At 37.4% G+C, this 17,886-nt stretch overlaps 1 protein-coding gene across 6 annotated transcripts in view; it reads right to left on the bottom strand.

Moving 5' to 3' along the window:
- Positions 1 to 17,886, bottom strand: part of L2HGDH (L-2-hydroxyglutarate dehydrogenase) — a 50,107-nt gene that overhangs the window by 29,918 nt on the left and 2,303 nt on the right. For 3 of the 6 annotated variants that reach the window (XM_033851162.2, XM_033851161.2, XM_033851160.2), the window contains exons 2-4: positions 13,065 to 13,180; positions 12,233 to 12,384; positions 6,923 to 7,054 (exon numbers count right to left, since the gene is read on the bottom strand). In XM_033851162.2, the coding sequence (XP_033707053.1) occupies positions 6,923 to 7,054; positions 12,233 to 12,384; positions 13,065 to 13,180 (400 nt within the window). Of the gene's footprint in view, positions 1 to 1,710; positions 1,822 to 6,922; positions 7,055 to 12,232; positions 12,385 to 13,064; positions 13,181 to 17,886 lie in introns of those variants that run through there. The other 3 variants (XM_073800493.1, XM_073800496.1, XM_073800495.1) reach the window with 2 other exon arrangements.

Genomic DNA, 17,886 nt, shown 5'->3' with positions numbered 1-17,886 from the left:
TTTCTCCTTAGTTTTATCCTGTATGGCACTCTCTGTGATTCCTGGACTTGGGTGGCTATTTCCTTTCCCATGTTAGGGAAGTTTTCAACTATAATCTCTTCAAATATTTTCTCAGGTCCTTTCTCTCTCTCTTCTTCTTTTGGGACCCCTATAATGCAAATGTTGGTGCATTTAATGTTGTCCCAGAGGTCTCATAGGTTGTCTTCATTTCTTTTCATTCTTTTTTCTTTATTCTGTTCTGCAGCAGTGAATTCCACCATTCTGTCTTCCAGGTCACTTATCCGTTCTTCTGCCTCAGTTATTCTGTTACTGATTCCTTCTAGTGTATTTTTCATTTCAGTTATTGTATTGTTCATCTCTGTTTGTTTGTTCTTTAATTCTTTTAGGTCTTCGTTAAACATTTCTTGCATCTTCTTGATCTTTGCCTCCATTCTTTTTCCGAGGTCCTAGATCATCTTCACTATCATTATTCTGAATTCTTTTTCTGGAAGGTTGCCTATCTCCACTTCATTTAGTAGTTTTTCTGGGGTTTTATCTTGTTCCTTCATCTGGTACATAGCCCTCTGCCTTTTCATCTTGTCTACCTTTCTGTGAATGTGGTTTTTGTTCCACAGGCTGCAGGATTGTAGTTCTTCTTGCTTCTGCTGTCTGCCCTCTGGTGGATGAGGCTATCTAAGAGGCTTGTGCAAGTTTCCTGATGGGAAGGACTGGTGGTGGGTAGAGCTGGCTGTTGCTCTGGTGGGCAGAGCTCAGTAAAACTTTAATCTGCTTGTCTGCTAATGGGTGGGGCTGGGTCCCCTCCCTGTTGGTTGTTTGGCCTGAGGTGACCCAACACTGGAGCCTACCAGGGCTCTTTTGTAGGGCTAATGGCAGACTCTGGGAGGGCTCACGTCAAGGAGTACCTCCCAAAACTTCTGCTTCCAGTGTCCTTGTCCTCACGGTGAGACACAGCCACCCCCCACCTCTGCAGGAGACACTCCAACACTAGCAGGTAGGTCTGGTTCAGTCTCCTATGGGTCACTGCTCCTTCCCCTGGGTCCCGATGTGCACACTACTTTGTGTGTGCCCTCTGAGAGTGGAGTCTCTGTTTCCCCCAGTCCTGTCAAAGTCCTGCAATCAAACCTCGCTGGCCTTCAAATTCTGATTCTCTAGGAATTCCTCCTCCCGTTGCCGGACCCCCAGGGAAGCCTGACATGGGGCTCAGAACCTTCACTCCAGTGGGTGGACTTCTGTGGTATAAGTGTTCTCCAGTTTGTGAGTCACCCACCCAGCAGTTATGGGATTTGATTTTATTGTGATTGCGCCCCTCCTACCATCTCATTGTGGCTTCTCCTTTGTCTTTGGATGTGGGGCATCTTTTTTGATGAGTTCCAGTGTCTCCCTGTCGATGATTTTTCAGCAGTTAGTTGTGATTCCAGTGCTCTCACAAGAGGGAGTAAGAGCATGTCCTTCTACTCTGCCATCTTGAACCAATCTCCTAATCTCTTTAATACTAGTGTATTTCCCCCTTAAGTATGGCATCAGTCTAAATAACCAATTCTGCTATACACTGAATGTCTGTGTGCCTCCAAAATTCATATGTTGAAACCTAATGACCCATGTGACGGTATTTGGAGGTGGGGCCTTTCGGAAGTGATAAGGTCATGAGGATTGAGGCTTCATGAATGGGATTAGTGCCTTTATAAAAGAAACTCCAGAGAGTTCCCTTACCCCTTATGCCATGTGAGAACACAGCAAGAAGATGGTCTATGAACCAGGAAGTGGGTCCTCATCGGACATCAAATCTTCCAGAGCCTTGATCTCAGACTTCCAGCCTCTAGAACTGTGAGAAATAAATATCTGACATTTATAAGCTAACTGGTTCATGGTACTTTGTTGCAGCAGCCCCAACTGACTAAAACAAGCTCTTATATGAGTTATTCACAAGCCTGGTTTGAAGACATCCTAGGACCTCTCTACAATGTTTTTAAATAGCCTATTTTACTCTGCAGAGGAATTGATATGGCTTAAAGGAAATAAACAGAATAAAATATTGAGTTACAAGCAAAGCATCAGGAAAGGGGGAAAATGTAAAGCAGGAGGAAAAGAACAAACATAACTAAGTTATCTTAACAGATTTCATGAAAAGTCCCCAAGTATCTCAAACAAAACCAATTTGAATTCACTAGAATTACTGCTTAAATAAGCCCAAAATAACATCTACCACTTCTTGAGGATTAACATATGCTGGATGCCTCACATATATCACTGTATTTAATTCTCAGAATGACCTGCATTTTACAAATGAGGAGTCTGAGGTTTAGAACAATTTTAACCCACTCAAGGTAAACAGCTGTTAAATAGGCAGATATGAGATTTAAATTTATGTCTGTCTGGCTTCTCAGCCACCACATTCTGCTGCTCACCTTATGTCAGATCCTACTTTATGGAAGAAAAAAAAAAAAGACAGAATATAGTGAGATAAAATAAAGAATAATATGTCAAAATTCCCTGAAGTCTAGAAATTACTAACCTATGATATTCAAGAGTAGCAGAAAGAAATCAGGTAGTCTAAAAATAACTATAAATAAGTGGTGTTGATGGTATCATGGTGAGCATAGCTGCCTTCCAATAATAAATATAAATAGCTTTGACCTCCCACCTCAAGGCTCCCCTCTCTCCCATGTCCAATTCCATCCTATGTACCAGAACTTGATTAACCTTCCTAAATTAGCACAGTTTGCATATCATTTTCTTGCCTAAATCCTTCAGTGGCTCCCTCCTGTTAGATCAGGAGCTGGTAATCTTTTCTGTAAAGGGCCAGATAGTAAATATTTTTGCCCATGTGAGGCTTAGGATCTCTGTTTCAATTACTCGAGTTGGCTGTTTGGCACAAAAGCAGCCATAGACAACACATAAATGAATAAGTATGATTGTTCTCCAATAAAAATTTATTTGTGGACACTGAAATTTGAGTTTCATATAAGTTTCATGTGTCACAAAATATTATTCTTCTTTTAATTTTTTCAACCATTTAAAACAGCTTATAGGTCTTTAAAAACATGTGGTGGGCTGGATTTGGCCCACAGGCCATAGTTTGCCAATCCTGGCTTAAGACCGTGTAGCATTTGCCCAAAGCCTGAAAGAAATAGCCAAAATTAGATATTCAGTGAAGGTGTCTTCTTTTTTTAAAAAAAAATCAGTCATTCATTCACCATCTCAGAGAGATAAGAAATGCATGGGGAGAGGAAAAGGGAGAAGAAGACCTACTCCCACAAGTTAAACACTTTGATTATTCTGACTGAGTCTGAGGGGAGGGAAGGGTGAGGTTTTCTGGAGTTGAAGATGCTATGACTTTCTCTGCAGGAAGAACTCATTTAACACTGTTTGGATTCCTAGTCTCTTGGGAACTTTATACTAATTAATAAAATCAAATATTTTGATCTAACTTTAACTGCACAACTACAGATAACTTAAGGGAAAAAAATCTATTTCTATCTTGTCTTTTTGTGAAAGGATTTGAAGCAGCCTGTAAAAACAAACAAGAAACACATACAAAACAATATATGCTAGCATTAAATATTGAGCCAGACAAGTATATGGGTTGGAAAGGAAGAAATAAGTTATTATTTGCAGACGACATGATTGTACATAGAAAATACAAAAGAATTGGGACTTCCCTGATGGTCCAGTGGTTAAGACTCCACACTTCCACTGCAGGGGGCATGTGTTCGATCCCTGGTTGGGGAAGTAAGATCCCACATGCCATATGGTATGGCCAAAAAAAAAAAAAAAAAAGAATTTATAGACAAACTATTAGAATCAATAAGTGAATTCAACAACCAAGATGAATACATGGTCAAAAATCAATTTGATTTCCATATATCTGTAATGTATAAGTAGAAAATAAACTTTAAATAACAATACTATTTATGAGAGTATAAAAAATCAAATACCTAGAAATAAATCTAAGAGACATGTAAGACCTCTACACTGAAAACTGTAATACATTTTTTTCAATAAATTAAAGATTCAGATAAATGGAGTGATCCATGTTCATGGATTGGAAGATTCAATATTGTAAATATGTCAACTGTCTGCAAATATGTCAACCTACATATTCAGGGCAATCTCAATCGAAATCACAACAGGTTATCCTGTGGACTTTAGCAAATTAATTCTAAAATGTATATGGAAATGCAAAGATCCAAGAATAGGCAATACAATGTTGAAGAAGAACAAAATTGAAGGACGTACTCAACCGGATGTCTAGACCTATTGAAAAGCTATAGTAACTAAGACATTATGGTAGTGGTACAAGAAGAGACAACAGAAGAGAAGAGAGTCCAGACATAGAGCCCACCTATATATAGTCACCTGGTATCACAAAGGTAACACTGCAGTGCAGTGGGGAAATAATGGTCTTTTTGATAAATGGTGCTGGGCTAACTGGACATCTACATATGAGGGGAAAAAAGTGTACCTTGACCCCTATCTTATACCATAAACAAAAATCAATTCCAAATGGATCGTAGATCTAAATGTGAAAGGTAAAACAACATAGCTTTTAGAAAAAAAGCATAGGAGAATATCTTCCTGATGCTGAAATAGGCAAAGATTTCTCAGAGTACAAAAAAGCACTAAGCATAAAAGAGAAATATATGCATAAATTGATTGAATGATTACATTAAGACTAAGAACCTCTGTTCATCTAAAGACACTATTAAGAGTGAAAACACAAGCCACAGAGTCATAGAAGATATCTATTGTGTATATATATGTATAGACACATATTCAGACTATATAATGAACTTATAAAATTAATAAGAATTAATAATTGTTAAGAAGGACAGTCAACCCAATAGAAAAATGGGCAAAGGACTTAGTTACTTCACAAAAGAAAATATCCAAATGGCCAGTAAACATATGAAACGGTGTACAATTTTATGGGTCAACAGGGAAACTATAATATTATAATACTACATAGCCACCAGAATGGCTAAAATGAAAACAACAAACAATATTAAGTGTTGGTGAAGATAAGGAGCAACTGTAACTCTCATACACTGCTGATAAGAGTATTACTTGGGACAAATGCTATGGAAAACTCTTTGGCAGTACCTGCCACAGCCAGACATATATATAAATTATGACCATAATTTCCCTCCGAGGTATATCCCCAACGAAAGTGTGTACGTGTGTTCACCAAAATAGATGTGCTAGAATGTTCTTAGTAGCACTATTTGCAAGAGCTCCAAATTGGAAACTACCCAAAACGCCCAACAACAGTATAAAGAACCATGCTATATTCATACAAAGGATTATTATACAGCAATGACAACAAATTATAACTACATGCAATAATATGGATGAATTTTATAAACAATACTGAATAAAAGAAGTCCAGACACAAACGAGCACACACTATATGATTCTACTTACACAAAATTCAAAAATCTATGATGTAAAAGAACAGTGGTCATCCTTAAGGGAAAGGTAGTGTCTAGGAGGGGGCATGAGGGGAATTCTGAGAAGCTGGTAATGTTTTGTTTGTTGATCTGGATGATCACACTTAACGAAAATTCATCAAGCTGTATACATTTATGATTTTGGATGTATGCTGTGATTCAATAAAAAGTTCCAAAAAATCAGAGCATATAGAAAACAAAGGTGGAAAGATAAGATGAAACAAAGAGCAAATTTAGTACATGAAAATAAAAATGTATGCTTAATGCTCTAGATATTTGGCAAGAGTAGGGCACAAATGTGTTTCTGCTTAGAGCCAAGGCAAACAGGACAATACAGTTAAAGAATTCAGTGTCCATCGATAAAAACAAGCCAATTGTGCTCAGGAAAAACAAAATTATTCTTAGAACTGGAGTCTGAAATTTCTCCTGAGTGTTCTCAGAGAGATGTTGTTTGACAGTGAACTTATGTCCTCAACCACCTCCTTATAGTAGAGGCCTCAGTGAGTGACACAATGACTTTCTCCATAGGCTGATGCCATAAAACCAAAACACAACTCAAGGAGAGTAATCTGGGGTCAAGAAGTAGGATGGGGAGAGAAAAACACTACAGTGTAGGTGTACTACAATCTGATGGTCTGGAGAGATGTACAAGGATGAATGGTCTACATATCACCCAGGCTGTCTCCCTTAAATAGTGTTTCTCTAAAGCAAGCTTTTGATAAGCACTGCCTGACAGTGAGTTCAAGGTCACACTCGCTAAGACAGGTACCCACAGTCCAGCTATTGGAATATGTCATTAAAACACTGGGGAATGGGGAACAGGAGATACAGCAATTCATTGGAACAGTCAGTGGAATGAGAGTTGGACGGATAGCCTCTAAAAGGCTATCAAGGGAAGTTGATATGCAGAGTAACTATTATATTATTATTCGTGTTTCTATCACAAATACAAGAAAGAAGATCTGGTTTTCCCCACAGCATGTTTTAAGCCAGAAACTCTATAACCTACCCTCCTGAAACAGATCCAATATTGTAGCCACCCTCCTCAAAAATTTTTAGTGGCTACCTATGCCTACTGGATAAACTTCAAAGTTATCAGCATGGATATGATATCAAGCCCTTTATGTGGGCTAATTCTGCCTTCCCAGTCTCATCTATTATCTCTTACTACACACCCTATGATCCAACCACATCTCACCACTCAGTGGTTTCCAAACATGCCATAGAGTCTCAGATCTCCTCTTGCTTTTGCCTATGTTCTTCAGGACCTGGTAGTTTCTTGTAGGAAAAGAAGAAATCAGGTGTCCAGAGTTTGTGGCAATGCCCTCTTGTGTCTGGCACCTTAATGCTTCTGTAACAGGATTATTTAACTGTCTCTATGATTCCTGCTTCCTATAAACTCACCCTCAGCCTCCATGTCACAGGACTGAGCCCTATCCCTGTGAGCCTGTGTGTGGGGTTAGTGAATCACTTACCCTACAATATGGCTCCTTCTTTTTTATGTCCTCTTGCTGGATCAGCCTCAGGTCCTGGACACCATTCTGCAGGCCTCTCTCATACAGGGCCTTAAGTCTGGGAATTTCTTCTTGTTCAACAGCTACTATAAGCTTAAAAAGAAAAAAGATAAAGAACATGAATAGAGTTAAATATATCATCAGCTATGACAGATAAAATCAATAGAAAATCATAAATTAGTGTATGATTCAAATTGGGTTGATTTTTTTAAACTGTTTTTGCTTCATCTATCTACTTCTCACTTTCTTCATGACTTCACTTTCTTGCTCCACCAAAAAAATTTGTCTTAAGACTGCATTAAAACAAAGGTGAGATGTAGCCTCAATTGTCACATCTGCTATGACAGTTGCTACATGCACCTTGGCCAGAAGTATCGCCATCACTCCCTCAATCCCAGAGGGGAAAGAAGCACAGGTTGCTTAGTCGTTACATTAAAAACCAAACAAAAAACAAAAGCGAAACAAAACTAAACAAAAACCAGTACATCAGAAAGACAGGCAATATTCAGTATAATGGAATATCACTAACAGAAAACTATTTTATGTTTTGGAATAAAGTACATTTCAAAGTATTTACTAATGTATTCTGTTGCAGAGGAGAAAAACAGAAAATTCATCAAGACTCTTTTTCTGTTTATTTCTGGGCAAAGTATCTGTTTGAGGTAGTTTCTTACTTAACAGCTACCAGCAAAGGAAAGCACAGATAATATTCACAAGTACATCAGAATTCAAAAATCACTATTTCATAGCAAGGAGTCAACCGAACTCCATAAAGTAATACTTTTAATCAAGGTGTAAAGGTTATTTAAATCAACAAATAATTAACCTTAAAAATATACGTGGAATCATAGGGCACTATCAAGAAAGTGAAAAGATAACCCACTGAATGGGAGAAAATACTTGTAAATCATTATCGCTGATAAGGCTCTAATATGCAGAATATATAAAGAACTCTTTAGAAACTCTGTACAAACTTCCAAATATAAAATAAACAAGTCATAGGGATGTAATGTACAGCATGGTGACTATAGTTAATAATTGTGTATTGCATATTTGAAAGTTGCTAAGAAAATAGGTCTTAAAAGTCCTCATCACAAGAAAAAAATACTTTTTCTTACTGTGAATGGTGACAGATGTTAACTAGACTTATGGTGGTGATCATTTCACAATACATACACATGAAACTAATAATAATATTATATGTTAATCATACCTCAATTTAAAGAAATAAAAGGACTTCAAACTTGGAAAAAAAAAAAGAAGTTGGGGAGGGGCAGACACTCAGAGGCACAAATCAGTGACTGAACCAGGAAAACTCTGAAATCAGGTCATTAAGTCACATTGACACCGTTGTGGCCTGGAAGCAGCAATCTGTAAATTAACACCTGGAGCTGAGCTGAGATGGATTAGAAGCAATGATGTGATTTGATGTGAAGAGGGAATATGAAGTAGTGTTCAAGGCTCCAGAAAGAAGTAGGGGTTACAGAGCTCAAAATCATCCTATGGGTAGGCATGGGGCATGGTATGTTTCTCAATGGTGGATGTTATGGATGTTGTCTGGTTCCTTTGGCTTAAAGGATTAAAAAAAAAAAACCCTCATAACTCAACCATAAAAACTGTAAATACAGTTTTATATCTTGCTTTTTTTACTTAACACTATATCAGGACCATTTTCCCACATCATTAAAAAAAAAATCTTCATAGCATCTTTAATGGTGACAATGAACTTTTATTCTTAAAAATTACATGAAGAAGAGTTATAAGGAAATATTATGAACAGCTGTATGCAACAAATTAGATAATCTATATGAAATGGGAAAATTCTTAAAAAGACACAAACTTCTGAAACTGACTCAAGAAGAAAAAGAGTATCTGAATAGACCCATAACAAGAAATGGAATTAGTAACTGTAAAGGCTCAGGCCTCATGAATGCTACCAAATGTTTAAAGAAGAATTAATACCAATTCTTCATAAACTCTTCCAAAAAACAGAAGAGAAGGGAACACTTCCTAATTCTATAAGGCCAGTTAACACTCAAACGAGACACAGATATCAAAAGAAAACAAACCTGCATATCAATATCCCTTATGAGTATTGATATAAAAATTCTGAACAAAATACTAGTATATTGAGTGCAGCGACATATAAAAAGGATTATATACCATGACCAAGTGGGATTCATTGCATGAATGCAAGATCTATTTAACATCCAAAAGTCAATTAATGTAATAAATTCATATTAATAGAATAAAGGACAAAACCACATGACTGCCTCAAGAGACATAGAAAAGGCATTTGAGAAAATCCAACACCTATTTATGATTAAAATCAACAACCTGCAGGTAAAAAGGAACTTCCTCAGTCTGATAAAGGGCATCCACAAAAAACCCACAGCTATCATTATACTTAATAGTGAAAGACTGAACGCTTTCTCCCTAAAATCAAGAACAACACAAAGATATCCACTTTCACTACTTTTATTCAACATTGTATTAGAGATTCTACCCAGGTAAATTAGGCAAGAAAAAAAGTAAAACTATCTTATTTGCAGATGACATGATCCTGCATATAGAAAATCCTAAGGAATACACACACACACACACACGAAGAACTATTAGACTAAAAAACGAGTTCACCAAAGTTGAAGGATAAAGATCAATACACAAAAATCAATCATATTCTATACATTAGCAATGAATAAACCAAACTGAAATTAAGAAAACAATTCCCCTCACAAAAGCATCAGAAAGAATAAAATATCAAGGAATAAAATTACAAAAGAAGTGCAAGACCTGTAAAATGAAAAATGTTTTTAAATTGTTGAAAGAAATTAAAGAAGATCTAAATAAGTGGGAAGACATCCCAAGTTAATGGTTTGCAAAATTTAATATTGTTAAGATGGCAGTACTCCCCAAACTGATCTATAGATTCAATATAATCGCTCGCTAACAAAAATCCCAGCTGCCTTTTTTGGAGAAACTGACAAACTGACCCTAAAATTCATATGGAAATGCAAGGGACCCAGAATAGCCAAAACACTCTTGAAAAAGAACGAAGTTGGAGGACTCACACTTACTGATTTCAAAAAATAAAGAGCTACAGTAAACAAGATAGTGTGGTACTGGCATAATGATAGACACACATCAATGGAATGGAATTGAGAATCCTAAACAAACCTTCTTACACTTATGCTCAACTGATTTTTGATACAGGTGCCAAAACAATGTAGAAAGAATATTTTTTTCAACAAATGGTGCTGAGACAACTGGATATCCACATGCAAAAGAATGAAGTTGGAACTCTTCCTCACACCATATACCAAAATTAATTAAAAAGTGAACCTAGGGCTTCCTTGGTGGCGCAGTGGTAGAGAGTCCACCTGCCGATGCAGGGGACACGGGTTCGTGCCCCGGTCTGGGAGGATCCCACATGCCGTGGAGGGGCTGGGCCCATGAGCCATGGCCGCTGAGCCTGTGCGTCCGGAGCCTGTGCTCCACAACAGGAGAGGCCACAACAGTGAGAGGCCCGCATACCGCAAAAAAAAAAAAAAGTGAACCTACGCTGGAGGAATACACGTAGGGGTAGAAGCTCTGCTTCTGGTGGTGGGGTCTGGGGAAGGGGCAGTAGGCCATCTGAAAAGGTGGTAAGAAGCACCTGAAGCAGCCCAAGAAGCAGGCCAAGAAGTTGGATGAGAATGATAAGGCATTCAAGCAGAAACAAAAAGAGAAGCAAAAGAAACTTGAGGCTGCAAGGAAGGCCCTCCTGGCGAAAGTTGGAATTAAGAAATCTGTCAAAAAGTAGCTGTTCCTTGTGCCAGAGGCAATGGTGATCCTTAATTCCATTCCTGTTTAAATAACTGGATTCCCTGCCATAACATCTGTTGCCACCTATAGTTAGAATGAAGTGCTGTCTTGAAACCTGCTATAAATTTAAGAACAAACTTTTGTTAAAGTTTAAAAAAATGAAATCATACAGTGGTTCATCTTCTCTTTAGTTCTTCTCATTCGGCCATTTCTACCTTAGCTGTGAGGTCAGAGTAAACCCAGCCCAGAATCCTGCCAAAGTCTGTTCTTCAGTCTTTGTTCTAGCTCCAATTCTATAACACTCAGAATTAAACCAACTCATTTGGGGGAAAAAAACTATCACAGATCTAAACATCAGAGCTAAGGCTTTGACATTAGAAGAAAATGTAGGAGCACTTTTTCATGATCTAAAGTTAGGCAATGATTTCTTAGATATGATACTAAAAGTATAAGCAATAAAAGAAAAGAAAAGATAAACTAGACTTGATCAAAATTGAAAGTTTCTGTGCTTCAAAGGATACCATCAAGAAGTAAAAAAGAAAATCTACAGAATGGGAGAAAATATTTAGTAATATTTAAAATACGATCATTACAATTGCTATTATTTTATTTAAAAAAATATATATATTTTAATATTTTAGTAGTATTTTAGTAAATATCATATAGCTGATAAGGGATATTTATATATCCAGAATATATAAATAACACATACAAATCAACAATAAAAAGACAAAGAACTCAATTTTAAAATGAGCAAAAGATTTGAATAGATATTTCTCCAAAGAAGATAAATGAATGGCCAATAAGTATATGAAAAGATGCTTAACATCATTAATTACTATGTTTAATTACATAAAAACCACAATGATATAGCACTTCACATCCTCTAGGATAGCTAAAATGAAAGAGACAATAACAGGTGTTCATGAGGATGTGAGGATATTGGAATCCTCATTAACTGCTGATGCGGATGTAAAATAGTACAGCACTTTGGAAAACAGTTTCACACTTCCTCAAAATGTTAAACATGTAGTTACCATATGACCCAGCAACTCCACTCATAGGTATATACCTGACAGAAATGAAAACATAGGTGCATACAAAAACTTGTACATATATGTCCATAGCAGCATTATTCATAGTAGCCAAAAAATGGAAACAACCCAAATGTCCATCAACTGATAACTGGATAAACAAAATGTGGTCTACCAATACAATGGAGTGTAAGGAGGAATGAAGTACTGATTCATGCCACAAGATGAACGAACCTTGAAAACACCATGCCAAGTGAAAGAAGCCAATCACAAAAGACAACATATTGTATGATCCCATTTATATGAAACATCTAGATTTTGCAAATTACATGAATACAGAGAAAGAAAAGCCAGGCATTTTTTAAATCAACATTTAAGATTACTAAGTAAATGCTATTTATAAATAAGTCAAGGCCCTAGTAAAATGCCATACCTTGCCACATTGCTTGTAGGAAATTCCCTTTTGGTTACAGTACTCATAGATGAGGGCTGCGCCTTGTACACATAACTTAGCTTTCAGAGATTCAGGTTTATAATAAATTCCACTATGTATGACACCACTGTTATGTCCAGTCTGATGAATAGCTATGGAACAAGAGAAACAGGTTAAGAGAAACTACATGACTCATTCAAAACTTAAGAAGTGGGGGAATACACTTACAGTGGAAGCTATTAGAGACCGCTATTTAAAATTCTGTCTGAGTTTGTTCTTATAGTCAGAGCACTTCTAGCCTCCCGTAGCAGCCAGCCATGGTGTCTGTGTCACATCCCTCCAGCCCATCTCTGACTTCCGCTACAACTTTGGTGCACAAACCGCCCCCCTCACCACAAGCAAACTGCTTCAAGGGTCCACTACAGCTCTCTGCCTTCTGCTCCAGGGCCTTTTCTAATATTTGGGGGCACAGGGACTCAACACCCTATGGACAATCCTCAACCAAAGGGACAGAAGCTGATGGATAAATGAGCACAATCCTGGGAAACATTAGGTAGCTCCTCGAGGGCTCAGTGGAATTAAGCTCACAGCTGCAACCTAGATAACGCACCCTCACAAGGTTGTTTCTCCTTCCCTGTTTACTCTCCCCACCTCCTCACTCCTGCCTCCTCGAATAACCTTGAAAAAAATCACCTACACCCAAATCCTAGTCCTAGACTCTGCTTTCTAAAGAATCCAAACTGGGACACTAACATCGACATTCAGCATGAAAGATGTAGAACTGACAAAATGAGCAGGTGCTCAGGTTAAGCAACACTGAGAACATACATACCTAAATCTTTCTCCTTTTCCAGAACACCAATGGAAAGAGCTGGATGTCGCAGGATGAGCGCTCTGGCAGAGGCAAGCCCCACAATTCCGCCACCAATAATGACTACATCAAATGAGCTTTAAGAGAAAGCCACCTTTAAAGTAATGCATGTTTACAACAGACTTTATCAAACTTGACAGTTTCATCATCAACTGACAAAGTATTAATTAGTTATCATTAAAATCAAATGTTTATTGGGCTTTGTGACATTTGGCTTTATACTAACGAAGAAACCTTTAAAAGTCACATGCATGTATAATCAGCTACAGCCAGCAGGCAGAGTGGCTAGCTGCCCAAGCTGCTCTAAGTCTCTATAATACTCTGCCCAACCTGGCTACATCAGTGGTTACTCTGTTAACTATCACACTCTCTCCTCTACCATCTATTCGTTAAAAATTCAGGTGCAATATTCTTCAGGATAAGTTAACATTAAGTCTTTAACACCTAGTGTACAAAAATTTATAATTTTTTTATTCTGCTCAGAAGGAAACAGTCAGTGAGAACATCAAACTTAAGGAAATAAGTGGTCCAGAAACGGGCTCAGAACCAGTTTTAGCCATAACTCTGATTATATAATCATTTAAAAAATTAGAAAGGGTATGTATAGTTTATCTAAATCTAAAATGAGAAGCTTAAAAGATTACCACAAGCACTGATCTCGTGGTCAACAAATCTAGGTTTTACAGGAACGTGGCCTATTTTGCTTCTTCACCCCATTTATTTTTTTTCAACCCCTCCTGCATTATATTATTTCGATCTAAATCTTAAACATCATCTGTAAATATTTCAATATGTTATTTCTAAAATGGCTCTTTAAAAACACACACACAGGGCTTCCCTGGTGGCGCAGTGGTTGAGAGTCCACTCTGCCGATGCGGGGACACGGGTTCGTGCCCCGGTCCAGGAAGATCCCACATGCCACGGAGCAGCTGGGCCCGTGAGCCATGGCCGCTGAGCCTGCGTGTCCGGAGCCTGTGCTCCGCAACGGGAGAGGCCGCAACAGTGAGAGGCCCGCATAATGCAAAAAAAAACAAAAAACAAAAAACACACACAATGTCATTATTCTAACCAAAAAATTCAGTTTTTAAATATCATCAAATATTCACGATAAAACTTTTAGAAGAAAACATAGGAGAAAATCTTTGGTATTTAGGGCTACTTGAGGAGTTCACACCAAAACCATGACCCATAAAAGAAAAAAAAAATGATAAACTGGACTTCATCAAAATTAAAAACTTTTGCTCTGCAAAAGACTCTGTTAAGAGGATAAGAAGACAATGAACAAACTGGGAGAAAACACTTGCAAACCATATCTTACAAAGGACACATTTCTCAAATATATATTAAGAACTCTAAAAATAAACAACTCAAGACTTCCCTGGTGGCTCAGTGGTTAAGAATCCACCTACTAATGCAGGGGATATGGGTTCGAGCCCTGGTCCGGGAAGATCCCACATGCTGCAGAGCAACTAAAGCTGTGCACCACAACTACTGAGCCTGCGCTCTAGAGCCCGCGAGCCACAACTACTGAGCCCGCGTGCGACAACTACTGAAGCCTGCGTGCCTAGAGCCCATGCTCTGCAACAAAAGAAGCCACCGCAAGGAGAAGCCCGCGCACCATAACGAAGAGTAGCCCCTGCTCTCTGCAACTAGAGAACGCCCGCGCACAGCAATGAAGACCCAACGCAGCCATAAATAAATAAATAAATAAATTTATTAAAACAAACAAGTCATTTAGAGAATAGGCAAAAGATATGAACAAACATTTCATCAAAGAGGACAGATATATAGATGGCAAATAAGTATATGAAAATATGTTCAATACCTTTAGTCATTAGGAAAATGCGAACTAAAACTACAATGAGACATCACTACACCCCTATCAGAATGGCTTTTTTTTTTTTTTTTTTAAATGATAACAACAAACGCTGGTGAGGATGAGAGGAACTGGATCAACTCACACGTTACCGGTAGGAATGTAAAATAGTACAGCCACTCTGGAAAAACAGTATGGCAGTTTCTTAAAAAACTAAACATGTGCTTACTACATGTCTTAGCAACTCCACTCTTTGGCATTTATCCCAGAGAAATGAAAACTTACGTTCCTACAAAAATCTGTACATAAGTGTTCATAGCAGCTTTATTCATAATAGCCAAAAACTGAAACAGCCCAGATACCATTCAACTGGGGAGTGGTTAAACAAACTGCAATACATCCATATCATAGACTGCTACTCAACAATTAAATGGAACCCACTATCAACACAGGCAACACTTTAGATAGATCGCAAGGACATTATGCTGCATGAAAAAAGCCAATCTAAAGGGTTACATACTGTGTGATTCCACTTATATAACATTTTCAAACTGACAAAATTATAGAGCTGAAAAATAGATTCGTGGTTGCCAAAGGTTAGAAAGGGTGGAGAAATGGGATGTGAATACAAAGGGGTAGGTAACACAATCTCTGTATTGATGGAACATTTCTGTTTCTTAATTGTGGTGGCAGTTACACAAATTAACACATGCGGTTAAATTGCATAGTAACACACACAAAAATGAGTGCATGTAACAGCAAAGGAAATCATAAACAAAATGAAAAGACAATCCACAGAATGGGAGAAAATATTTGTAAATGATGCAACCAACAAGGGGTTAGTCTCCAAAATTTACAAACAGCTCATGTGACTCAATATCAAAAAAACAAACAACTCAATCAAAAATTGGGCAGAAGAGCTAAATAGACATTTCTCCAAAGGAGACATACAGATGGCCAACAGGCACAAGAAAAGATGCTCAACAGCACTAATTATTAGAGAAATGCAAATCAAAACTACAATGAGATATCACCTCACACCAGTCAGAATGGGCATCATCAAAAAATCTACAAACAATAACTGCTGGAGAGGGTGTGGAGAAAAGGGAACCTTCTTGCACTGTTCGTGGGAATATAATTTGGTACAGCCACTATGGAGAACAGTGTGGAGGTTCCTTGAAAAACTAAAATAGAACTACCATATGACCAGCAATCCCACTACTGGGCATGTATCTGGAGAAAAACATGGTTCAAAAGAATACATGCACCCCAATGTTCATTGCAGCGCTGTTTACAATAGCGAGACATGGAAGCAACCTAAATGTCCATCGACAGATGAATGGATAAAGATGTGGTACATATATAAAATGAAATACTACTCAGCCATTAAGAAGAATGAAATAATGTCATCTGCAGCAACATGGATGGACCTGGAGATTATCATACTAAGTGAAGTAAATCAGACAGAGAAAGACAAATATCATATGATATTGCTTATATACAGAATCTAAAAAAAATGATACAAATGAACTTATTTACAAAGCAGAAACAGACTCACAGACTTAGAGAACAAACTTATGGTTACCAGGGGGCAGGGTCGGGGGAGAGAGGGAGTTTGGAATTGACATGTACACACCGCTACATTTAAAACAGATAACCAACAAGGACCTTCTGTATAGCACCGGGAACATTGCTTAATATTCTGTAATAAGCTAAATGGGAAAAGAATTTGAAAAAGAATAGATACATGTATATGTATAACTGAATCACTTTGCTGTACACCTGAAACTAACATGACATTGTTAATCAACTATGCTCCAATATAAAATATAAATTTAAAGAAACATGAATTCACTTGAAATCAGATTTCTAAATTGTGACACTGAAATCAAGAAGTCAATGGAGCATTATTTTCAAGGAGAAAAAAAGGACTTCTAACCTAGAATTAAACTATCTCTTTTATTTTTTTTATTTATTATTTATTTGTTTTTATTTTTGGCTGTCTTAGGTCTTCGTTGCTACACACGGGCCTTCTCTAGTTGCGTTGAGTGGAGGCTACCCTTTGTTGCGGTGTGCGGGCTTCTCATTGTCGTGGCTTCTCTTGTTGTGCAGCACGGGTTCTAGGCGTGTGGGCTTCAGTAGTTGTGGCACATGGGCTTAGCTGCTCCATGGCATGTGGGATCTTCCGTGCCAGGGCTCAAACCCATGTCCCCTGCATTGGCAGGTGGATTCTTAACCACTGCACCACCAGGGAAGCCCAAACTATCCCATTTAAATATGAGGATTCAATAAAGCTATTCTTGGGTAAACAAGGCTACAGGAACTTTAACATGCAAGAGACACTCCTAAAAATACTCCTGGACCAAAAATTAATGAGTTAACAACTCAAGAAGTTAAATATAATAAAGAAAAATAAACATGTATATATAATATATAAAACATATATATAACAAAATATAATAAAGAAGAAAAATCTTTTATTTGAAAAGATTTATAATGTAGACAAACCTCTGGCAAGAGTAATGGGGGAAAAAGTGAGATGACACAAATAAATAAAACAGAATAATAAAGAAAAAATACGTAAAGACACAACAAGGATCTTAAACATAATCAAAGAGTATCATGGAGATCTATATGCTAATAAATTTGATAACATAGATGAAACGGGGTGGGGGACTCCTCGGGCAAAATTACTGAGGCATAAAGAAACAGAAATTTTGAATCAATCACTATAAATTAAAATAGTCATCAAAAGCTTTCTACCTAAACACACACACCCATACATTTTACCAAACTTTCAAGGAACGGATAATCTCTATCATCAAAGATATTCCAGAAAAATTTAAAGGGTTGAGAACTCCCTAACTCATTTTATGAAGCACATATGAACCAGGTTCCAAAACTGGATAAGAAGTACAAAGAAGCTTCTATACCAGTAAGATCCAACTGAAAGAATAATATAAAATA

The sequence above is a fragment of the Tursiops truncatus genome, chromosome 2, assembly GCF_011762595.2.
Source record: "Tursiops truncatus isolate mTurTru1 chromosome 2, mTurTru1.mat.Y, whole genome shotgun sequence".
Lineage (NCBI taxonomy): Eukaryota > Metazoa > Chordata > Mammalia > Artiodactyla > Delphinidae > Tursiops > Tursiops truncatus.
Note: the sequence above shows the minus strand (reverse complement) of the source record. Positions and strands in the feature narration are given on the sequence as shown.